The 27,294-nt window shown below is 35.7% G+C and overlaps 1 protein-coding gene across 1 annotated transcript in view; it reads right to left on the reverse strand.

Annotated features, from left to right (window-relative positions):
- The window catches only part of LOC101896072 (uncharacterized), a 36,313-nt gene continuing 9,019 nt past the window's right edge, over positions 1-27,294 (reverse strand). Inside the window, exons 3-4 of the mRNA XM_059130307.1 lie at positions 286-502; positions 1-216 (exon numbers count right to left, since the gene is read on the reverse strand). Of these exons, the coding sequence (XP_058986290.1) occupies positions 124-216; positions 286-502 (310 nt within the window). The 3' untranslated portion in view covers positions 1-123. The remainder of the gene's footprint in view (positions 217-285; positions 503-27,294) is intronic.

The raw sequence follows: 27,294 nt of genomic DNA on the forward strand, positions 1-27,294 counted from the left end.
CAAAAAGTATTCACAAATTAACAAAAATGCTTCTTTTAAAACGTAAAAAAATTATTCACAAATTAACAAAAAGTTATATTTCTAATGGCTTCTTTTCCTCGTTGCTTTGTAGGTGGTAGGAATTTAGAAAAACTTTCTTCTTTCTATGAGACCAGCATGACTTAAAACATTGTAGATTTCTCGTCGGGAAATTTTCTCAGCATCTCTATCGAGAACCTGGAATGAGAATTGTTTTTTATTAGGCAGATAATTTCACTGCTTGAAAGTAAAAATTGTATGGGTTACCGGTGTTTCGCCTGGTCCAAACCATGATGATTTGGCCAATGCATTTCGTACTCTTGGTGTCTTATAGAAGGGATTTCTAAGCTCTCCCGGCAGAGTCTGTTCCCAGGCATCATTTTCTATGACAGCAATGTGTTGATAGCGATTCAGTTGTGGCCTTCCCATTACAAGTACCAGGGCGAACATGACAACCAACAGCAGCTGGGAACATATTTGGGACCTAAAATATAAAAAATAAATTAATAAAAAAATTAGTAAGTAAATAAATAAATAATAAGTCATGAAGAATCTATAATGATTTAATTAATAACAGATAAAAAATTAATAACAAGAAAAAAAGCAATACCCTCCACCATTTCGAAGGAAATTGAAATTTTTCAAAAAAAAAAAAAATCCGAAAACTAGCACTTAAATGAAAACCGTTATATGGGGACTATACGAAGACGTGGACCTGTATACGAAATTTTTTGTCATACGCTAAATATATATATTTTGTAAGGGTCTATTATGTATATTTCGAGGAGTTAGTTATAGAATGGTGTAGGGTATAAAAATGTAAAATTTGTTAACAAATTTAAACCAGTCAGGAAAAGTCAAAACTCGGGCAGGGCCGACTATACGATAAGCTTACTTAGTAGAGCTTCCGTAACAAAAGCATTTATTTGAAGTAGATCATATCACCTATTATTATGGAGGGAGGCATATCTAATTCTGAATCGATTTTTAAATTCACTCAATTTGGGCTGATATTAGCCATTGTTTGCACAATAAATCTGAAATCGTATTAAGCATATATATGGGAGCTATATTCAAATCTTAGCCGATCTCGATAAATTTTGGCAAAGCCATTTCCGAACTCTATAAGATATCTGGTACCAAATATCATTATTGTCGGAAGCATATTACGAATGTGAGGTACTTAAATACCTAATCGGCTGAAACATATACCAGGTGAGATGAAAAAAATGCAACCAACTTCAGACTGCTGTCACCTCTAAGCCACTTGTCCGACAGCTGTTCAAATTATTCCAGTGACAACTCATTATATTGTTTACAAGCGTACAAAAGCATTTTGGTGAGAATTTTCCGGAAAAAAAGTTATTCGTTATGGAATCCAAGCGTGATAGTGTGATTTCTTTATATTTGGCTGGGAACTACAATTGGCTACCGTTAGAGCACTCCAGCATTTAAATGTGAATAAATCTTTTGTGTCTCGTACCATTGCTCGTTACCGTGATACTGGTAGCGTAGCCCGACGTCAAGGAAGAGGACGGAAGAAAATAGCAATATCAGCAGAAATGGTTCAAAAAGTAAAGAAGCGACTTGATCGAAAACCGCCTTGCAGTTTCCGAAAAATGGCTCGTGAGCTTAACATATCGCAATATTCCATTCGGCAAATATTGAAAAATGATCTCGGGGTAAAGCTCTTGAAATTCCAAAAAGTGCAAGAAATTACACCGCAAAGAATTGCTTCGCTTGGCCGAAAGTGGTGAACTGCCGAATTTGGTTTTCTCCGATGAGAAAACATTCGTTGTCCAGCAGTTTGTAAACAAACAAAATTATCGTGTTTACTTTCCAAAGAGGTCAGCTGAAAATGTGCACCTTCCAATGTGCACATACCAATCCGTTGGACTATTGTGTGTGGAGTATTTTGGAAAGCAAGGTTGGCACTAAAAAATACCAAAGTGTCGATCACCTCAAGTAAGCGTTTCGCCTAGAATGGACCAAGATACCGCAGAGCGACATTCGGACAGCGTGTGACGGTTTCATTGGCCGTTTGAAGGCCATAATTGCCAAAGGTGACCAATTCGAACAAATCTAAACCTATTATAAAATTTGATGCTATTTTCGACTTTCAATATTCAATTCAATAAAATTAAAAAAAAAATGTAAAACATTATGATTTTTGACTTTTTTGCAGTTTTTTTATCTCACCCTGTATATGGGAGCTATAGCTATATATGAACCTATTTTCTCCAAATTTGATGTACTTGAAATTGAAGTCATTTGGACTAGTGCACAATTAACACGAAATTGGTTAAAGAAATATATGTGAGCTATATCCAAATCTGAACCGATCTCGATAAAATTTGGCAGATGTATTTTTGAGCAGTATCTGATGTCCGGTACCAAATATCATTCTTCTGGAGTGGATATTGTGCATGTGAGGGACTTAAAACCCCAAATCGGATGAAACATATATATGGGAGCTGAACCGATTTTCACAAAATTTGATGTACTTGCTTATAGACTGAATTCGGTCGGATATACCAAAATTCCGGTCATATGGACTGATATTGGCCAATCATTGCACAATTAACCCGAAATCGGTTGAAGATATCTAATTTTGATCCGATTATCACCAATTTCAATAAGGGTTTGGTCCTTGGGCCAAACAAATATTGTTTTCAAAATTTCATCTCAATCGGATAATAAATGCGACATGCATTTTATTCTCAAGAATACACGGACTGACATGCATAAATCGACACAGAAAGTTATTCTATGCAGATCATCAAAAGGAACTATGGGTCTATCTCGTTTCCTTTTGCCTGTTACAAACAAATGCACAAAGACATAATACCCTGACCACCTTGTGGTGTAGGGTATAAAAAATAATTATCTAAAAATCCTCCCTAACTAGTCCACTTAATATTAATCCTTAAACATAGGAAATATGCAAATATTTTTTATTTATTTGAATATTTCAAACTTTCACCGCCAAACTTATATTTGGGTAGATATTCCATTTAAAAATCCTCTACAAAAACTTAAACTACAACCACTAATGGCCATCGCCACAAATGGTCTAAGACATAAGGCCAATGACGTGTTTATAAAATATGACCAAAATGTCGTATCAATTTCAAATCGATTTTTATTAACCAAATGCATTCAACCACGAAAAAACACCTTATGGCCAGGCCTCCAGTATCATTGCTATCCGGGCATCTTTTAACGTACGCTCAGTAATGGGGAAATAAATGTGCGATTTAGTAGTTCGGTAGTTTGAACAAATGGTGGATAAGAAAGGCACGCGCTTTTTATAAACGTATGCGTTATCTAAACAATCGAATGAAAGATATTCAATTGAGATATGCATAAAAGCAAACTACATATAACTTGAATATTTTAATGCACAACAAATATGGAGTTTGAAAATACCTGCGATTAATAAAAAACAGCGATTAGGGGTACTTCCAGTGTGCAGAGTGAATAAGGATTTTAAAATTTGTAACATATTTTCTATGAAATTATGTTCGTATGGTCTACATAAAAATCTTCAGAGATGCAGTAATCTCTTTTAGGGATATATACAGACTCTTAATAAGAATTTATCTGAAACATTTACTAATCTCCCATTAAAAAATACACATCATATATGAAAGGATCTACACAATTCTCTGAAAAGATTTATATCTATTTTGGGAATCTTCTCACCGATTTACCCATCGAATCTCAAGAATCTCTATTACCAGTTACAAAGAGCTGCACTTGCATGACATACGGTTTCAACAAGACGCTGCCACACAGTTAACGCCCATGTCTATACAGACGAGCCCGCTTTAATTGATACACCGACCGAAATGTTGGAAAGAGTATCCTAAAATTGGATTGAACGGATGGACCATTTAGGACGCAGTTGCGGTCAACATTTGCATGAAATAATCTTCAAACACTAACTGGGTGAAGAGGCAGAGAAAATGGGAGGAGAGACATACATAGATATAAAACCACTCTATGACAAAAGAGTGCTCAGCAAGAGTCGAATCCGCTCGATTTTTAACAAATTTTGCTCCCACTCAAAAAACGAAGAAAATATGCTCACTCCTATTCGGGCGACATCGAATTATTAAGTTTGCTCGACTTTTTTTTTTTTTTGCTTTCCATGAGCGCACTCTATTGCACTTTTTCGGAAATCTGGATACCATTGAGATTAAATAGCTCCAACATTTGATAAATAAAAAAACGTTTTTAAATAAAACGTGTTCCACACTCTCCTTGCAAAATAAATGTTCGATTCAGGTCCACTAATAGGAATAGCCCTCATTATAACGGTACCTCCCGGTATTTTGAAAGTTTTTGCCAAAATTTTCAACCAAATGTGATGAAACATGACAATTGGGGTTTTCGGTAGGTCTGTTCTCTCCTTGCAAAAAATGTTCGTTTCAGACCCACTAATTGGTATAGCCCTGATACAACGATACCTCCCGATATTCGGTATTTTCATAATTGTAGCGATATTGTAACCGGATTTGTTTTTAACTTCGTAGTTGAAGATTTGAATGGGTGCTACAACCTATAACAAAAAATAAAATATACAGGTCCCCCATATAACGATACCTCCCATTATTTGGTGTTTTGGTGATATTAGCGACATTATTAAACGGAATTGTGTCAAATTTGGTATTTAAAGTTCGGAATCGGTACTACAGCCCATGACAGAAGTTATCATTTTAGCGGCATTTTTGACGATTTTTATACCCTACATCACATAGTGGTAAGGGTATTATGCCTTTGCGCGTTTGTTTGTAACATAGAAAAGAAAGCGAGATAGACCCATAGGATCTTCATAGAATCACTTTCTGAGTCGAATTATGCTTTCAGTCCGTCTGTCTGTCCATGTATGCAATATGCAGGCCAAGGACGAACCGTATTGAAATTGGTTACAAACAGTTCAAATTAAGATATAGCTCCATATTTATCTTCAACCGATTTCGGGTTCATTGTGCACGAAGTGGACAATATCAGTCCAAATCACCCGTGGCACATCCGACCGAATTCAGTCTAGTAGCAAGTACATCAAATAAAGAAAATCGGTTCAGATATAGCTTAAGCTCCCATATATATGTTCCATCCCATTTGACATAAAACCCGTTACTCATATGCGTAATATGCACTCAAAAAAAATTATATTTTGTACCGGATATCAGATACAGTCGAGAAATACCTCTGTCAATTTGTATCTAGATCGGTTCAGATTTGGATATAGCCTTACACATATCTTCAACCAATTTCGAGTTCATTGTGCACCAAATGGACAATATCAGTCCAAATGACCTGAATTTTGACACATCCGACGGAATTCATCCTAGAAACCAGTATTTAAAATTTGGTGTAAATTGGTTAATATATAGCTATAGCTCCTGTATATATGTTTTATCCGATTTGGTGTTAAAGTGCCACACATGCGTAATATTCACTCCCCAACAACGATATTTAATATCGGAAATCAGATACTGCTCGAAAACACCTCTGCGAAATTTTATCGAGATCCGTTCAGATTTTTATATAGATGTATATCGACATCTTCATCCGATTTGTTAATGCTCACCATTTATGTAATGTCAGCCCAAATTGAATAGATTTCTTTTCATATTCAACCGAATTTTTCCATTTGGTGAAACTGGGCCCGGTATAGTTGGTATGATCTACTACACATAAATTCCCAATTTAAACTTTTTTGTTATGGGAGTCTGCCCGCCCGACTTTTGATCTTTTTCACTGTTTTTATACCCTACAACACTATGTGTTGGGGGTATTATAAGTTTGATTGGGCCAGAATTTATGTAACACCTCGAAATATTGGTTTCCCATATAGGAAAGTATATATGGATCTTCCTAGCTCGCCGAGCTGAGTCGATCTAGCTATGTATGTCCGTCCGTCCGTCTGTCCGTCTGTCCGTCTGTCCGTCTGTCCATGTTAATTTGTAATCACTCTACAGGTCGCAATTATGGTCCGATCTTCACGAAATTTAAAATGGAGGTAGGGCTAGGGTCTTTTGGAGATGATCGCATAATATTTAGGGGTTAAAATGGACCAAATACTGAAAAAATGTCGGATTTTGCAGTAGCTATACAGGTCGCAATTATAGACCAATCGACGCGGAACTTCGCATGTAGCTAGAGTTTAGGGCGGGGAAGAAGCCTTCCAATTTGGGATAATTTGGATAATATTTAGCGGGTAAAATAGACCATATCTTTTGTGTTGAAAAAATTCAAAATTTTTCATTAAACCGCGAATATTTTAAATCCCGGCAAAATCACAAAGCCTTGACAAGGTTACTTCTGGTCTTTACATTGATGTTAACATCCAACAAAACGGATATATAGCAAAATATGTGCGATATATATGTCTATCAAAGAAGATATGCTTAAAAGATCTCTTATATGTCGAGAACGGCTGAACTGATTTCGAGAGTTCTCATTAATTCAGAATGGCCTCTTGGCAGGAAAGAAACAACGTATAAAAAATCGCATAAAAATATCTCTCTAAAGATTAAAATATTGATTTTGTAAAATTTTCTCATATTTTTTCAATTTTGTCATATTTTTGGCATATTTTCATTTTGAATTAAACATTTGGTAATATTTCTACAGCTAACAAAACTAAGTAGTTAGGACATCAGTATATCACATACAGATCGCATTTATGGCCCGATCCTTACGAAATTTTGCATGGGGATCAGATGAAGGTCAGAATAGAAGCCTACTCTTTTTGGAGATGATCGCCATATATTTAGGGGTTGAAATGGACCAAAAAAACTGCAAAATTGTCAGCAGGTCGTAATTATTGCCCGATCCTCACGCGCATTTGAATGGGGGTTACCGGGCATTGCAAAAGCCAAGCAGTTTTGGATGGCCATCCAAAAATATTCAATGTGTGAAATAGTTTGCCAACTTTTGTAGACAAAATACGAAAATGACCATTCCAGTGACTTTTTGGAGAATTCACAAATGGAGGAAAGACGCACTTCTGACTATTTCGTTAACGCTGATTTCGTTGCAGAATATAGTCAAATGTCTGTATCTCATATAGATGCGTTTCAGTCAAAAACCAATAATAAATGTTAATCTTTTGCCACTTCTGAGAGATTTTAGGTCTTTGGGAAATATTGGTTCCAGATCTAGGAAGTCCATTTGAGTGCAACATCTACCAATAAATTGGAAATGAGCAAATTAGTTTAAGTTGCTATTATTCGAAAATTAGAGAACAAAACATGATTGTTTTCTTTTATAATTTGTCACAATATCTTGTGGAATTCTTTCGAGTATCTCGCCTATATAAACTGTATCGTTTATTATAGTGTTGTAGGGTATTCAACGGTCGGCCCCGCTCGACTGTAGCCTTTGCTTACTTGTTTTTTTTTGTTTTTTTATTTATAAAGTTCCTTCCAAATGGTGGAGAGTGTTAAAAGTTCTATCCAGCCGAAGATAGCCAACCTGCCTGAAAAATACTTTTCATTAAGGATAAAATAATTCAGCAGGGATAAAACCATTATCTCTTCAAGAAAATTTCAATTCGCTCAAATTGAATTATTATTTTTTATAGAACACTTTTATATTACCCCCGCTAAATTATGTGTCCTCTAGAAAATAGCGATGCCTAGCGACCTCCATTTTAAATTATTAGGAAAATTTCATTTTCCTACTTGTATTTACATACATATATTATATTTCCGTAAATGTTTTGCTAAGCAAATAAATGCCTTACTTCCATTTCTATGCCCACTCTTCTCTGTCAGATGAATGGATGATGATATAAATAAAGCAGCCACCAGCCGGTGGTGGTGATGGCGAACACACAAGTGCGTGTTCAAATATTTTTGTTAAATAATTAAAATTCATTGTATAATAAAACCGCATAATTGAAATTAAGATCGGATTCGAATGTGGTTTTGTCGTACGACAACTTTTCAAAGGTAGTTCAATTTCATTTGCCAAGTTGGAAAGATGGGGATCGTACCAGCGAACCAGCTGCTTCGAAGGGAAAACTGTTTGGTCAATATGCGGAAATGCGTTGCTTCAGCTGCAAATAAAACTAAATCGGCAATTTAACTAAACGGGCAACTTATGGTGCTGTGGCTAGCTGTTTGCTGGAAATTGAAAACGAAAGTGCGTGTGCCCGGCTGGCTGGCTGGCTGGCTGCCTGGCCATTGGCCAAGAAACAGAGCAACAAAACGCATGCCCAAATAACCATATCCCGAAAACAACTTCTCGTCTTACAAAGCCGCAGCGCGACTCAGACAAGTTGGGATGGCAAAGCGAAAAAAAAAAAACAAATCAAACTTTGCCGGTTACAGATAAAATCCATTTGAAAGTCCACACAACTCCCTAGCGGGATTGGTGAAGGAAAGCTGGCCAACGCCTGGTATGTCATGGCAAAACAAGAAATGTCACACCAAATGATTGCACGCACACATAGGCACACATTCATCTCCAGCTTAGCGTTTTGTCAGGAGTCTGGAAAGTGAGTACTTAAATTTGGTCAAAACTAGTACCGCCACCAGCCATGACTTATGAATTGGAGCAAATTCCAAAAAAATGGCTTTGTTGTTGTTGGTGTGTATTTGTGTGCCTGTGTCTGTTACTCAGCGTTTGGGCGACTACCGGGCCATTTGGAATGTCAATCCACTGGGCCGGTTGCATGCTGATGTCGCATTAAATTAAATTATTTACATAATTTTGTATTAGTTTATTATTAAATGCGGTAAATGGGGAAATAATGGCAATTGGGGACAAGGGGGAGGGGTTTGGGCCAATGAACAATGAATGAGAGGAAATATAAACAACTGTAAGTAAATGATATGGAGCTAGAATGTGGGATGGTATATAGGTTATGGGTATTATGTCTTCGCGCATTTGTTTGTAACATGGAGAAGGAAGCGAGATAGACCTATAGTTACTTTCGAGGATCCTCATAGAATCACTTTCTGATTCGATTTATGCATGTCAGTCTGACCTTCTGTCTCTCTGTGTATGTATTTTTGTGAACAAAATGTAGGTCGAGATGAAATTTTCCAAATAATATTTGTTAGGTCCAAGGAGGAACCAAGTAATTGATGAGAATCGGTTCAAATTTAGATATACTTGTGCACCAAATGACCAATATCAGTGCAAATGACCTGAATTTTGGCACATCCGACCGAATTTGGTCTAGAAGAAAGTACATCAAATTTGGTGAAAATTTTTTCGGATATTTGGTACTAGATATCTTATAGAGCTCGAAAATGCCCCTGTCAAATTTTATTAAGATCGATTCAGATTTGGATATAGCTCTCATATATATTCTTAATCCGATTTCCGATTTATTGTGCTAATAATGGCTAATATCAGCATAAATGGAGTGAATTTCGCGACGTACGTTTCTATTTGGAGCAATTCAGCCCCGACATATAAAGGGTGAGATAAAAAAACCGAAACAATGCCAAACGCCATAGTTTTTATTTTTTTTAATTTTATTGTATGAAAGCAAAAAAAGTCGGAAATATCATCAAATTTTAGAATAAGTTTAGATTCTTTCGAATTGGTCACATTTGGCACGAATTATGGCCTTCAAACGGCCAATGAAACCGTCACACGCTGCCCGAATGTTGTTATGCGGTATTTTGGCCCATTCCCGGCGAAGCGCTTGTTTGAGGTGATCGACACTTTGGTATTTTTTAGTTCCAACCTTGCTTTCCAAAATACTCCAGACATAACAGTCCAACGGATTGGTATCCGGAGATTTTGGTGGCCATTGTGCGCTGAAAATGAAACGAGGAACCTCATTTTGTAACCATTCTTAGGTGGCGTGTGCTGAGTCCGATTGTGCTAAGTCCTGTTGGAATGTCCAAGGTCTGCGGCCAAAATGTTCGCCTGCCCAAGGCTTTAATACACCCACCAGAATATTTTCGCGATAACATTCCGATTAATTCTGATGTCACGCTCGATTAATACGAGCGGAGAGCGACCATCGGCTGTTATAGCGGCCCATACAATCACCATGGCCGGCGCTTGAGTTCTGGTGGTTAACCGAAGGTGCACATTTTCAGCTGACCTCTTTGGCAAGTAAACACGATCATTTTGCTTGTTTACAATCATCGGAGAAAACAAAATTCGGCAGTTCACCACTTTCGGCCAAGCGAAGAAACACTTTAGCTCTTTTGAGTCTATTTCCTTTCTGTTGCGGTGTAAGTTCTTGCACTTTTTGGAATTGCAATGGTTTTACCCCGAGCTCACTTTTCAATATTTACTGAATGGAATATTGCGATATGTTCAACTCACGAGCCATTTTCGGCCACTGCGACGCGGGTTTCGAACATGTCGCTTTTTTTACTTGAATTCAATCACGAATAACTTTTTTCTGGAAAGTTCTCACCAAAATGCTTTTGTACGCTTGTAAACAATATATTGAGCTGTCACTGGAATAATTTTAACAGCTGTCGGACGAGTGACTTAGAAATGACAGCAGTCTGAAGTTGGTTGCAGTTTTTTCATCTCACCCTGTATATGTTTCATCCGATTTGGTCTTTAAGTCACTCACATGCGTAATATGCACTCCACAACAATAATATTTGGTACTAGATATCTTATAGAACTCTGAAATACCTCTGCCAAATTTTATCAAAATCGGTTCAGATTTGAATATATCTCCCATATATATCTTCAACCGATTTCGAATTAATTGCGCACCAAATGACCAATATCAGTCGAAATGACCAGAATTTTTGCACATCCAACCGAATTCAGTCTAGAAGTAAGCACATGGAGTTCGGAGAAAATCGGTCCAGATATAGATATAGCTCCTATATATATATGTTTCATCCGATGTGGTGGAAATCGGCTACGATATAGGGTATTACAGTGGTGTAGGGTATCCGAATTTAGACTTTTCCTTAATGGTTTCATATTCGGGATGCAATTTTCAGCCTTGTTGAATGGAAATTTGGAATGGATTAGATTAAGGAACTTTTGATTCATACTGGTTTATCTACAAATTTTCCTATGGAAAATCTTGCTGCCTAATGTAGAATTTTCCTATGAAAAAGTGTGTCCGGGGCTTAAATTAGTCCACAGGAAAGAGTTTCTCATCCCGGCTAGATTAAAATTTTCCTACCGAAAAATTCCATTCAGCTGAACTGAATTGAAATTTTCCTATGGAAAAGTATCATTCCATTCGTACTACGATTAATTACGAAACCCAACTAACCTATGACACGGTAATTCATAATTAGCCCATTGTTATGGCTTGTTTACATTTTTCATGGTATTCTGCATTTCTTGACCCCAAAGGGTGATTAGGTTAGAGGTGGACTCCAAGCCCCTCCAAGCTAATTCAATAGATTGGAATACAAATCAACAAAGCATGGAATTTATTGTTTATGACAGCGTCATTCTTGTATTAAGTTGTTGTTATTATGTGGTTGTTGCTGCTGTTGTTGTTGTTTATAATTCATTGAACATTTCTTTGTTGTAATTTGGTTTTTCCTCAAGCTAACTTCAACCAACCGTAACGTAATGTTGTGTATGATGGGTTTGGATACACCTGCAATTCTTATTGTCCTCTTGTTTTGGTATTTTGAGTGGCGTAATCTTTTTTTTTGGAAGATTCAAGAAAAACTTGTGATTATAAAAGAGGAGAGGATTCAGTGGCGACATAAGACAGTGGGTTCGGTGGAGGTGATTTTGTTAGCAAAAATTTGGTAGCTGCATTAAACGAATAACCACTTACAGGGTAATACAAACAAACTACCTTCTGCATTACCTTCAACTTGAAAATATTGAGTTCCAAAAAACCTTGGGCCAAATTCTTGCATTATATTTTCATAAACAAGTGAAAAAGTAGTAAGTTCGGCAGGGCCGAACATTGAATACCCTCCACCATTTGGAAAGAAATTGGAAGTTTAAAAAAAAAAAATAATAAATAAATAAAAAATAGAATTCGTTATAAATTCGGTTAAAATCTTCAAAATACCGGGAGTTACAGTCAAGACGAAGACGTGGACCTCCAATTTTCTGTCACAGGCTTTAGTACCCATTACGAAGTGCATATATGAAATTTCAACAATTCCGGTGAATAATGTAGCTTAAATAATCAAAATACCGAATATAGGGAGGTACCGATATTTGAGGGCTATACGAAGACCTGCTAAGACAATTTTTTGTAAAAGGCTGTAGTTCTCAATAGGAACTTCTAATACGAAATTTGAAGCAATTCCCGTAAATAAAGTCGCTAAAATCATCTAAATGCCGAATATCGGGAGGTACCGAATTTAGGGGCTATATGAAGACCTGGACCTGCATAGATAATTTTCTGTCATAGACTGTAGTACCTATTAGGAAATTCAAACACGAAACATGAAACAATTCCGGTGAATAATGTCGCTAAAACCATCAAAATACCGAATATAGGTAGGTACCGTTATATGGGGGACAGTTTTCTGTTATAGGCTGTAGTACCTATTACAACGAAATGTGAGAGGGCCCCCCCCCCCCCCCTGTGCCAGAAAGAGTGAACAGATATTGCCCATATCCGAACTTGATCTAAGTTTGATACTAATAATCGGGTACTCTCTTCGAGGGTCATCATTCGCACCAGACTCCAAATATCCTGAAACGAATTTGGCCCAAAGAGACTTAGGGTCTAAACTTGTTATTTCGATAAGGCACGTTTTGGCTATATTAAATGATATATACCCTCCCTAGTCATATGGCGGAGGGTATACAAATTTGGCAGGAACAATCAATATTCGATATTTAGCCGTTTCTTCGAAATTTCTACTGAACTAGCTCCGACTAAAAATCCGAAAATTGTGAATTCGAAATTCATTCAGCCACCAAGCAATAACAGTATATTGCGGGTGACACGTCCTTTCAAAAAATAATGGGTTGCTGGTATGATTTGTAAGTAGATACGACTACCAAAACTAGGTTGGGGAAATTGATTATTTGGGAAAGAAGTATTTGCTAAGTTGTTGTAAATATTCATTCATTCATTACAAAATCGGATGGAGATCCATTCAAAGAAAAAAATACTTTTATGTAAAAAAATTATCCAAAAATAAATTATTTCGTGGTTACAAACACATTTGGCCTTAAAGACAATAAAATCAACCTTCTCCCATTATAATCTAAGATATTAAATTTTTGGTTTTTTTTCAATTAATCAAAGTGCCAAAAAGCCTTATCTACTTCATGCGGCAAATTTATAAATGCCACACCAAAAAATTGATTAATTTATTACAAGTTTTTGTTTAGCAAACTTGTATTCATTTTTCGAAATGCAATTTTTCTTAGATTTTCAATTTATTGTTGTTGAGATATTAAATAAATTTTTTATTTGAGAGAATAATGAAAACTATTTTGTTAGAATTATGAAATGGAAATATTAATTTTTATGTGACACCAAATATGACATTCATGTCGTGTGGGTCACCTTTGGTTTGTGGGAGCCACATAAAGCTAAGTTTTAAAGAAATTCTAGCTCAAGGAGTACTAGAAATACAAAAACGTACTAAATGGTGTTTTGTGGTTTTTAACGAAATGGGTGAAGGTTGAGTTCTGAAATTTGGAATGAGGGTCACTCTTGGTATTAAGAGATCAGAAATAGTTGCATTCAAATCAAAAGGTACCAAAAATAAGTTAAAAAGTACCAGTCGGTATTGCCGCCAGAGATATACCCTCAGCCTATGTTCGATTATCTAAATATATTTTGACTAGCGTTAAGGTTATTCAAACGTTTCACCCTCTATGGAGCAGATCCCGAAGGAATGTGCCAATATTGCCCATTTCCTATCGGACCCAAAAATATGATGAAATATGAAATATTTCGTCAGATGTGCCAAGTCTAAATGGAATCTGATGTAAATTTGGCGATTTATGAGCTTCATGGGTACTCAAAATTTCAAAATTTTGTGGGAGAGGTACCAGAAGGAGTGGACCGATGTATTCCCCCTTCACACCAGACCATGGGTTAATACAAATATTAGGATGTGTGAAATTTGAAGACAATCGGACTTTTACGTCACATTTAATGAGATTGTAATTATTCAAAATTTTGACCATTTGTGGGGGAGGTACTTGATGGAGTGGACCGATATTGTCCATTTCCACACCTGCCCTAGCACTGACGCAAATATTAGGATTTGCAAAGTTGGAGCAAATTGGGATTATCCTTTCTCTTTCTGTGCAAAAAATATATTTTTTGAAAATTTCGACCTTTTGTGGGGAGGTACCAGAAGGAGTGGACCGATATTGCCCATCTCCGAACTCGATCTAAGTTTGACAAAAATATTACGATGTAGCCAATTTGGACCAAATCGGATACTCCCTTCGAGAGTTATCGTGCGCACCAGCCAGACAGACAGACAGACAGACAGACGGACGGACATCGCTAGATCGACTCCAAATGTTCTGAAACGGATTTGGTCCAAAGAGACCTAGGGTCTAAAACCGTTATTTCGACTAGGCACGTTTTGGCCGTATCAAATGATATATACCCTCTGTAGCCATATGGCTGAGGGTATAATTAGAGAATGTGGAGCCACAATTCAGAAAATTGGCATGTGAAAGAGATACGACTGGTAGTGTGGAGTTCGAACTAAAAAACGTACAAAGCTATGCCTCTTTCGTCGAAATAACAGATATTTATAATCGGCAAAGGCCACAGTCGAAAAGTGGCCGACCACGTAGGGTATCCCAACAACACTATAATTTACGATAAATTTTCTATAGTTCTTAAACCCTTAAGACCTCAAGGTATTGGTATATATAATTGAACTACTAAAAACTCATTCGGAATATCTAGGCTTACAAATGCATAATATAATAAAATCATGTTTGAAAATCATAGTTGTCTTAATAGAGCTAAAAGTCAATGCAAAATTTCGTGGCATTTAAAACAAAATTTGAGGATTTATATTTTTGTGTATATTTTGCTATATCTCCGACATCAGAATATATAAGAAATGATATCAACATCAAGTAGGTCATATGAGCCGCTTTCATGAACTAGTCATTTCGTCGAATAGTGACTTTCAGTATAAAAAATATTCGCGGTTGAATAGAAATTTCGAAAATGTTCACACAAAATTATGGTCGAATTTGACCTCTAAATACAGGGTGAGATGAAAAAACTGCAACCAACTTCAGACTGCTGTCATTTCTAAGCCACTTGTCCAAAGCTGTTAATATTATTCCAGTGACACCTCATTATATTGTTTACAGACCTACAAAAGCATTTCTGTGAGAGTTTTCCAGAAAAAAAGTTATTCGTGATGGAATTCAAGGGTGATAATGTGATTTATTTATAGTTGGCTGGAACACCACCAGAGGCTACCGTTGGAGCCCTCCAGCATTTAAATGTGAATAAATCTTCTGTGTCTCGTGCCATCGCTCGTTACCGTGATACTGGTAGCGTAGCCCGACGTCAAGGAAATGGACGGAAGAAAACAGCAACATCAGCAGAAATGATTCGAAAAGTAAAGAAGCGATTTGATCGAAACTCGCATCGCAGTGGCCGAAAAATGGCTTGTGTGTTGAACATATCGCAATACTCCATTCGGCAAATATTGAAAAATGAGGTCGGGGTAAAGCCTTTGAAATTCAAAAAAGTGCAAGAACTTACGCCGCAGCGGAAAGAAAATTGACTCAAAAGAGCTTAAGAGTTACCTCGCTTGGCCGAAAGTGGTGAACTGCCGAATTTGGGTTTCTCCGATGAGAAAACATTCGGTGTCCTGCAGTTTGTAAACAAACAAAATTATCGTGTTTACTTGCCAAAGAGGTCAGCATTGGTGATGGTGTGGGCCGCCATAACAGCCGATGGTCGCTCTCCGCTCGTATTAATCGACAGTGGCATTAGAATAAATGCCAAGTAAAGGGGAACGCAAACATTTTGGCCGCAGACCTTGGACATTCCAACAGGACTCAGCACCAAAGAGGTCAGATTTACTTGCCAAAGAGGTCAGCTGAAAATCTGCAATTTCGGTTGACCACTAGAACTCAAGCGCCGGCCATGGTAATGGTGTGGGCCGCCATAACAGCCGATGGTCTCTACGCTCGTATTAATCGACCGTGGCATCAGAATAAAAGCCAATTATTATCGCAAAAATACATAAACATTTTTGCCGCAGACCTTGGATCAGGACTCAGCACACGCCACCCAAAATTGGTTACAAAATGAAGTTCGCCGCTTCATTTCCAGCGCACAATGGCCACCAAAATCTCCGGATACCAATCCGTTGGACTATTGTGTTTGGACTATTTGGGAAGGCAAGGTTGGCACTAAAAAAATACCAAAGTGTCGATCACCTCAAGAAAGCGCTTCGCCGGGAATGGACTAAAATACGGCAGAGCAACATTCAGACAGCGTGTGACGGTTTCATTGGCCGTTTGAAGGCCATAATTCGTGCAAAGGGTAATCCATTCGAACAAATCTAAACTTATTCTAAAAATTGATGCTATTTTCGACATTTTTTGGTTCCATTCAATAAAACTTAAAAAAAATGTAAAACTTATTGAGTTTGGCTTTGTTGCAGATTTTTTATCTCATCCTGTATAGCCGGGAATCATTCACATTTCGTTATTAAATTTTTAGAATTTTTTAAATCCAGAAATTCTTAGAATTTTGGTCTGCAATTCTTGAAAAAATTTAAGCAGAATAAATATATTTTCAAAAAATTCACATTACATAAATTTAACTTAAAAAATGTTACTTAAAATTTATAGGTTAAACATAGCCGGAAGGTCCTTATTTTTTAAATCCATAAAAATTGAATTTTTGTTTTTTTTTTTTGAGAAACCCCTAATTATGTGTTCTGGTCAAAATGCACATAAAATGGACCAAATTGACATTCTACATGATTGGATGGAGAATTTGACTGACACAGCCAAATAGAGACAAGATAGACCCATACTTTATTTTGATTATCTTCATATCATCACATTCTGTTTCGATAGATGTATGTCCGTCCGTCTGTTCATTTATTTTTTTAAGAAAAGTACAGGTCGCATTTATTATCCGGTTGAGATGCTATTTTTGACATACCCTGTAAAATTCGTATATGTGGTCCGTATACGGACCAAGCTCATTCGATGACCTTTTGCCACACAAACAAAAAATACTTCACATTCGCCTCTTCATCTTCATCAGCATGTGAAATAAATTCCATTAATTTTTATAGTGCAATTATGTGTAGTTAACAAAAACACTCAAGACAATATTCAAATCATTACAAATCGAATGATAATTGTGGATGGATTTCAATACCGCAATTGAAAACGACAAAAAAAACCTTAAACTCCAATTGAACAATTAGCAGTAACACAATTACAGCTAGCTGCCGCTGTTAGTGGTGAGTGGTGATAATCCTCAACGAAAATATTAGATCCAATGGAAATGTAGAAAAAAAAAACAGATTCGTTGATTGGTGGAGAGGGTGGATCAAAGAAAACCTTTTAAAAAACTCAAGAGAGGTTATAAATAAAAAACGAAGAAAAAATATTTAAACGTTGTGGTTTGTTTCGTGATGACGATGTGGTATCAAGGTTTTAATTAAAAAACAACAATAACAACAAAAACTACAACAAATCATGATCCATGTTCCGACTACCACAAGCGTCATCATCAAGTGAACCCTTCTTCTTCTTTTCATTAATTTTGGAATTCGTACTTGCAAGTGAAGATGTACAAAATACATACCAACATACATATGTAGACAGCTCTCAAAGTTGGTATATGTAATTCAAGTTATACATCACATTTGTTGTTGTTTGTTTTTTTTTTCAACCAGAAAAATCGAAAAAAAAAACTAAAATTAACTTGTTTTGGTTTTTTTTTTCACGTCAGCAGTTGATATGCGAAAGAAAAACAGATTCCTTGTCCATATAGGGGGTATGATAAAGCAGGAAATACGTTGGGCAAGGTCAGTACTGCATTGTTGTGGTGAATGGCGAGAATGATAACTGCGAGAAGTACAATGAATGTGTAGCAAGTGATGACCTTCTAAAGATGGAAGGCATTTTACAGGTCCACTAAAGATACGGATATAGGACTGTGTTTACAGTTTAATGGATTTAGAAAATCCAGAGGATTGAAATTCCAGATTCCAATTCACATAAATCCTCAAGAAAGGGTGTTAAGCCGGTAAAGGGGTTTTAAGGATATTATATAAATCGAAAATCATTCTATATTAGTGGCATTGAGTCGAACACAAATGTCGATTTTTAGACTTTCGACTTTCGGATTAAAAAAATAAGCAAAAAAGCTTTAAGTTCGGCCGGGCGGAATTTTTAATACCCTTCACCATTTGGTACAAATTTGGCAATTTCCAAAAAAAAAAAAAAATCCGTGAAAAATTCTGTTAAAATCTGAAAAATACCGAATGCCTATACCACGACGTGTACCTGCATAGGCAAATTTTGTCATAAGTTATTACAATAATTAAATGCAAAATTGAAGAAAAATTTGTTTATGATGTAGCTGAAATCATCAAAATACCAAATATAGGGGGTACCGTTATATGGGGGCTATACGAAGACGTGGACCTGTACAGAAGATTTTCTGTCTTAGGCTGTAGTATCCATTACGAACTTCAAATGCCAAATTTTAATATATATATATACTTGGATGTCAACTTCGTGTTTTATGAGCTTCATGGGCATTCAAAATGTTGACCCTTTGTGGGGAGGTACCAGTTGGAGTGGATCATCTTCACACCAGACCTTGGGTTTATACAAATATTGTTATAAAAATATGAAGACAATCGTACACTTACATCACATTTTATAAGAGTTATAATTATTCCAAATTTTTACCCCTTGTGGCGGAGGTACTTGAAGAAGTGGGTTCATATTCTTAATTTTCGCACCTGGCCTAGTACTGATGCAAATATTAGCATTCGCAAAGTTGGAGCAAAATCGGATTATCTTTTGTCTTTCTGTGCAGCGAATTATTTTCTTTGAAAATCTTTACATTTTGTGTGGTAGGTACCAGAAGGAGTGGACCGATATTGCCCATCTCCGAACTCGATCTAAGTTTGACAATAATATTACTTTGTACCAAGTTTGGGTCAAATCGGATACTCCCTTCGCACAAGTCAGCACACAGACAGGCTGACGGAATGACGGACATCGCTAGATCGACTCAAAATGTCCTGAAACGGATTTAGTCCAAAAAGACCTAGGTTCTAAAGCCGTTATTTCGACTACGCCATATGACTGAAAAAAAAAAACTGGAAAATATTAGCAAAATATTTTTGATTAATTTTTCGGTTCAAGGAATCAAAACTCAAAAATATTTCCAATTTTTCTGCGGCCTTTTTTGAGTTGTTACATGAAAGTGAAATACCATTTCAATTTTGTGTTCACATTTTTACTGCTAATTTGACACGTTTCCGTTCTGAGTCAAAATCTCCTTTAATGCTTAATTTTTTGGGAAAAATGCTACAAGAAGAAATATATAAATACATATATAGATAATATATAAAAAATATCATCAATTTTGGTTCATGATGAACCATTTTTCACTAAATCCAAACTTTGTATGTATTCGCAGAAGATTCTCTTAAAATCATACTGAGCAACAGTCAATCTTCTAGAAATTTAAGTGGAATTGATAATATTCGGTTTGTAGATCAAGCCTACGAAGAGTTTTGGGTTTTCAAGCCAACTTTTTGTAGCTCCTTTATGTAGTCTTAACTATATGGATGGGGACCCCAATATTTTAAGCTCTGTTCGCCATTTTATAGAAAGAGCTTTGGAGTTTAATAAAGATTTTTTGTACAAAATATTGGCCATATCGCTCCTCCTTTTAATATAGCTCCCATAAACGAGTTCATCCCGATTATAAGCATTTTTACGTTTTATCCATATTTTGCAACTAATTTCGGAAAATGTTGGTATTTTGAGTTATTAGTCGTTATAAATTCTTCATGCAAAAAATTATTAATATAAGTTCACTTTTTTCCCCGGTTATATTTTCTAATCGATTTCGCTTAAAGTTAATATTTTCGTTTCTTTGAGGGTAGATGACCTTCTGACAGCGTTACCATATAGGAAATATTACAATATTGAATTTGTTTGAAATTTATTTGAGGATGTTTCAAAACTATACGTATTTCAATCTTCGCGAAACAATTTACACCAAGATATTTCCATTCATACCCAATATGCAATTTTTTCACATGTCCTTGCTTTATTTTATTTGCCACAATTTATCTACACATTCACTTGAACCTACTGACCCAAATATTTTATGGGATTTTATGGCTGCCTGCCACAGTCTGCATAATAACCTCAATCATCATCACCATCAACACTTGCACTGGCGATCATTGTTCCATTGACTCCATAGCCCAGCATCCGTGTTGAATGCAAACTAAATGAAAATTTAAACTCGGGATTAAGAGAGTGGAAAAAAGTAAGAGGTAATTATTCATTCATCCATCCATGGAAGAAAAAAACCAGATACTTTTATGTTATTATGTACCACATGAAAAGCGATCATGATGATGATGAACATGGCGACAATGATTATGACGATGAAGAAGAAGAAGCTGAAGAAAAATGTTGCACTGATAATAACACGACAACAATTGCATAATGCACCGGCTCCTATATTTCTACACTGGTTGTGGATTCAATGACTGGCTGGCTACCTCGATCACCATACCCATCGCAACAATGCCAGTCAGACCGCCATTCAGCCACTGACTTCAACTGCAAATTCCAGTTGCTGCCGCACAAAGTTGCTTGTAGAAGGTGCAATTATTTCGAGGAGTGCAGTCTGTCCACCCATCTGCCAGAGGCAGTAGTAGCTGGATTACAGGCTGACTGCCTGTCTGGCTGGCTGGTGGACTGCGGTACTGGCTAGTTTCTTGTGGTTGTCAAATGGTGCGGTTGACGTTGCATTCTATAATGGAACGTCTTGAAATTACATGATTTAGGCGTAAGTGTGGGTCTTTTGGTATTTGAACGGATGCAAAGATTAAATTAGTTAATAAATCCCAGCAACTAAAAATATTTCAAAATTGAAAATAATGATTAAATTATTTTTTGGAATTTTTCTGTGTACATCTAGGGGAACATCTTAAAAATATGAAAGGTTATGAAAGGTCTACACCAGAAAAACTGTTAAAAAATCGCGATTATAACCTTTAAAAGCCCCGATTATAACTCTGTTGGCCATTGTACTTAAAAAAACACATCCCTTGTTATGTTGGTCCTTGAAACGGAATTATTAAAGAATCCTCGTTCATTGGTCTGCTGGACCTTGATAAGCGATTCTCCAAATATACGCGGCGTGGGGATAACTCTTGGCGCAGAGGATTAAATAAACAGCTTTTTTTTTTTAAATTTGTACTTAAGGTGTACGAAAAGTACAAAAAGGTACAGAATGTTACAAAATTATTGTAGTAGATAGAGATTTGACATTTTAGCCGAGGATAGCTTCTCTAAGAGATAAGGCGATATTTTTATACCCTCCACCATATAAAGTATGGAGGATATATTAAGTTCGTCATTCCGTTTTAAACTCATCGAAAATATAATTTTAGACCTAAGGAAGACCTAACAAAGCGCAAAATTCTAAGACTATTTAGTCATGTCCGTCCGTCAGTACGGTACACCCAATAAGAATTAAGGTAGGAAGCTAAAATTTTGCACAGAGGGGCTATATAGGTTCACGATATAACGGTACCCCCCATATTAAATATTTTATAGATTTAAGTCACATTTTCAATGGCATTTTCTGAAATTTTATACAAGCAGTTATTTGTGAGTACCTTTACCCCGGAAAGAGAATTGTATACATCGGTCCACGATATCGTATATCCTCCATATAACGCGCCCTCCCGATATTCTTTATTTTTATGTTTGTAGCCACATTTTTTTATTGTAATTTTCTGAAAATTAACAAAAGGAGATCCTTCAGATTACTTTACCCCTGAAAGAGAATTGTCTATATAGACCTACGTCTTCGATATCAGCCGATTTCGTATTTGAAGCTCGTAATGGATACTATAACCTAAGACAGAAAATTATCTATATGCAGAACGATGTCTTCGTATAGCCCCCATATAACGGTTTTCTTTTGGGTGGTATTTTTCGACAGATTTTTTTTGGACATATTTCAAGTTTCTTGGAAATTAAGGTCGTTATAGGAAGGTGGTTTTGGAAATGTGTGATCAAGCTGGAATTTTGATATATTGTATTAGGGTCCTTGTTGGTGGTTGGTTTGTGATGAAGAGGTGGTTTGGGAAATGGGTATTACAAGTGCACGAAAAATACTAAAATGTACTATATTTGGTCAGTTTGGTATTAGGTGAATATATGTATAGTGCTTGAAACCTGCAATTTAGTATTTGGGTCGCTGTTCATGTATAGCATTGACATGTGGAGGAGGTTTTGGAAGTGTGCATTATAATTGTACAAAAAGTACTAAATTGTACTAAATTTGGTACAATTTGGCATTGGGTGAACAGATGAAATCAGAAATTTTGGATAAGGGTCGATGTTCATGTGTAATGTCGAAAATTTGTACTATAATTGTATGAAAAGTACTAAATTTGGTATTGGGTGAATAATAGAGCTGAAATCCTAAAATTTGATGTGGATGTCACTTTTGATATTTTTGTTTGAGATTTGGCGGTGGTTTCGAAGTGCGTCCTATATTTGTGCGAAAATGTACTAAATTGGGTATTGGGTGGAGGGTTAGAGCCAGCGTTCGAAAATAAACAGTACACTAACATAGTGTACTGTACCGGTACAGTATCACTAAAAAAATTTTTAGCGGTAGTGTTCCGGTACACTACCACTAAAAAATATTTTAGTGATACTGTACCGGAACACAACGATGATCGTAGTGTACCGCAGTCGGAGCACTAAAAAATCGTAGTGTACCGCAGTCGGAACACTAAAAAATCGTAGTGTACCGGAGTCGGAGCACTAAAAAAACGTAGTGTTCCGCAATCGGTGCATTAAAAAACAGCGTTCGAAAATAAACATTATGGTACAGTACCATAGTGTTCTGTACCGTACCGAGGTGGAGTGGTACACTACGATAGTGTACCGTACCGGAACACAACCCTTAAAAAATATTTTAGTGATACTGTACCGAAGCACAACGATAATCGTACTGTACCGCAGTCGGAGCACTACAAAATCGTAGTGTTCCGCAGTCGGAGCACTACAAAATCGTAGTGTACCACATGTCGGAACATTAAAAAAATAATGTACCGGTAGTGTACCACATGTGTGTTGTTTACGATTTGGGAAAAAATTGGATGTTCGATGTTTTTTATAATGTAAATATAAATAATACAATTCAATATTATGAAAATAATAGCTGGATTTATTTTCATTGCGAAATTGAAGAAAGTATAAAAATATGAGATTAGGTAGAAAGGATAAAAAGGAAATTTAAATTGAAAATTTAAATTCTCCGTGAAAAGGGTATTTTAGTGGTTACCACAAGTCTTTATGGATACGCCTGAAATTCGGCCTATTGCGTTATATATGAACCAGTAAAAATATTCATTCATTTAAAAACAAAAATTCTACGAATGAATGCAAGAATATGGGTAATAAAAGTTAGTGCCATAAAATTGTATATTTTGGTAAAAGGTCAAGTTTGTTTTATTATCTTAGGTGGGCCGCTAAATGAAATCAATGAATGGTTTTTATGCAGATTATGTACCTGTTACTTTGTGGTTCCGAAAAATTAGTGAATGTAGGTGCAAAAAATTAAATATTTTTTAAAGTATGGCTGAGGGTTTAAAATCAGTTTTATGATTTAGCCTTAAATTGTAAAACATTGTACAGGTACCACATCAAAATATGTGCTGATATCCAGAATATAGTTTGCCACAATTTCGCATCGGAGTACAGGTAGTCTTTTATTATTAAGAACAATATTTGTTACAATATATGCAAAAAAGCCGATATCCTGCTGTTTAGTTCTTCTCAAACGTTCAGCAAATAATTACAAAAAGCCGCGACCTAAAAATATTTTTCTTTTAGATATGTTCAATACAAATGAATCAAACGAAGTTGTGAGTAATTTGCAAAGTTGTAAGAACAAGATTTTAAGTGTACATTCAGGAAATATAGAAAGACACTTAAAGAGATCACATCCTGAGCAATATGCAAACTATATTGAACAAAAATGTGTGCAATGAAATTACAAAATTGTGTTAACGAAGTATTACTGCGAAGAAATGAAATCCGAGGAACATCGAACTAGCAATAGTGGAACTATTCACCAAAAATGGACGTCCTCTGCACATGGCCGAAGATAGGGCCTTCAAAATTCTAATGGAACCAGTTTTAAGTTTGCTCGGAATAACAGTCAATAAGCATAATATAATGGAACGAATTATCGCATTTTCCACAAATATTAAAACGGAAATATCTAATGATTTAAAGGGACATTGTTTTCTCTTAAGATTGATGTAGCAACCAGGTGGGATTTGAGCATGCTCGGTATAAATGTTCAATACATCAAAAGTGGTAAAATCATTGTTAAAACATTGACAGTAAAAGAGCTGAAATCAAGTCATACCGGTGAATATATAAAATCTATTATATTGGAAGTTCTAAAAGAATATGGTGTTGATGTACGCAACATTTTTATCATTACAACCGACAATGGATCTAACATGTTAAAAACGGTAAAAGTGCTGAATTCGGAGTTATAAATGCTTATGGAAGAGGAATCTCAGGATAGCGAACGTTTGCTATATTAATACCAAAAATACATACATATGTTTTTAACTATTACCCTTATTTCTTCAGATTCTACAACAGACAATACGGCCTGCACAATACTGGATGAAACTCCATCAACAAGTAATGCATGCACACTGAAATCCTTTTCCGATTACCTGCAAACTTTAGATCCTACCACGCCTACACAGAGTTCTTCAAACATTGATAATTTTGAATCCGATCTATCCACTTATGAAAGAAAATCTAGATTGCCACTAAATGCAAATGTTTTACAATATTGGGATTCTTCAAACATTATTAGTGGCATTGCGAATATTTTACTGGCAATACCATCAACACAAGTAAGCGTGGAACGCTTATTTTCATCTATGAAATATATGTTATCCGATCAGTTAAATTTAGAGCATATATTAATGGTAAAAGCCAATGGAATTTTTAACTACCAATTGGGATCAGATTAAAGTTCTTACTGGTGTACTTATATTTTTAGTTTATTACATTTCCTTTTTTACTTTCTATTTATATTATGTTTATTATATTTAACTTGTTTAATTAATTCAATTTTTATTAAAAAATACATTTATGTAATAACAATTCAATACTTATAATATAATATATAAAATAAATCAGTATTAAGTATGTTTCATTGACATATGACAGTACGTTGTTTTATTTGTTCTTTAATTTCCACTTATACAAAGAGTGAATTTTGTGTAATTTTGCAAAGTTGGATAATTTTTAATTTCTTTTATTATAATCATTTTATTCATTTGCAATGCTACATACTAAAAAATCAAACCTTTAATATTATTTTCCCAAATCATAAAAAAGCGTATTGATGCCAGTACATTTTTTTAATGTGGTACACTACGATTTTTTAGTGCTCCGACTGCGGTACAGTACGATTATCGTTGTGTTCCGGTACAGTATCACTAAAATATTTTTTAGTGGTAGTGTACCGGTACACTACCGCTAAAAAATTTTTTAGTGATACTGTACCGGTACAGTACACTATGTTAGTGTACTGTTTATTTTCGAACGCTGTTAAAAAATCGTAGTGTAGCACATGACCACATTAGAAAATCGAACTGATTTTAAACACTCAGCCATACACTGTAAAATATTTAGTTTTTTACACCAACACTCATTCATTTTTCGGTACCACAAAATAGCAGGTAAATTATTTGCATAATAACCCATTGCAATGCAACCACTAAAATACCCTTTTTCGTGGAAAATTTCAATTTTGAATGGTTAAATACAAATTATTTTTATTCTTTCTACCTATTCCCATATTTTTCTACTTTCTTCAATCTTGCAACCAATCTAAACATACATGACAAATAAAATAAATCCAGCTTTTATTTTCATAATATTGAATTATGCTAGTAATTTTTGCATTATCAAAATCATAAAACATCTAATTTTTCTCACAAATCGTAAACAACACATATGTGGTACACTACCGATACATTATTTTTTTAATGTTCCGCCATGCGGTACACTACGATTTTGTAGTGCTCCGACTGCGGAACACTACGATTTCGTAGTGCTCCGACTGCGGAACACTACGTTTTTTAGTGCTCCGACTGCGGTACAGTACGATTCTTGTTGTGCTCCGGTACAGTATCACTAAAATATTTTTTAATGGTTGTGCTCCGGTACGGTACATTATCTTAGTGTACCACTCCACCTCGGAACGGTACAGAACACTACGGTACAGTACCATACTGTTTATTTTCGAACGCTGGTTAGAGCTGATATCACTGTTGGTATCTGAGGTTGAGAAAAGTTGATATGCGTACTATAATTGTACTAAATAGCACTTAATGGTACTAAATTTGTGATTGAATTGAGATATGGAGGTGGTTTTAGCAGTGTTTCTAATAACACAAGATCAGCTATGAAGATGGGATACATCGGTCCACTCCTTCTGGTACCTCCCCCACAAAGGGTAAACATTTTAAATATCCACGAAACTCATAAAACGCGAAATTAACATCCGATTCCATTCGGATCGTACAATTTCTACTGGTATCTCCACCACATTGCGTTCAGGATTTTGAAAAACAAAACGATAAAAAAGCGAAATAACCATCAAACTCTCTTCAAATTTCACATATTTCGAATACAAGATCTGCTATAAAGATAACATATATCTTAGCTCCCATATATATCTTCGTCCGATTTGCTTTTTATTGTGCACCAAACGTGTAATACCAGCCCGAATAGTATGGAATTTTGTACATATGACCAAATTAGGCCTGAAAATAAGTATGCCAAATTTGATCGAAATCGGTTCAGATATAGCTATAGCTCCCATATATATTGTTCATCCGATTTGTTATTTTTGTCCTCCACAGCCGTAATATGCACTCTTTAACAACAATATTTGGGGAAATATAGCAAATACAGCTCAGAAATACACTTGCTAAATTTTATTGAGATCGGTTCAGATTTGGATATAGATCCCATATATAACCTCGTCCGATTTACCTTTTATTGTGCACCAAACGACTAATATTT

This window comes from Musca domestica, unplaced genomic scaffold (assembly GCF_030504385.1).
Source record: "Musca domestica strain aabys unplaced genomic scaffold, Musca_domestica.polishedcontigs.V.1.1 72, whole genome shotgun sequence".
In the NCBI taxonomy this organism is placed as follows: Eukaryota; Metazoa; Arthropoda; class Insecta; order Diptera; family Muscidae; genus Musca; species Musca domestica.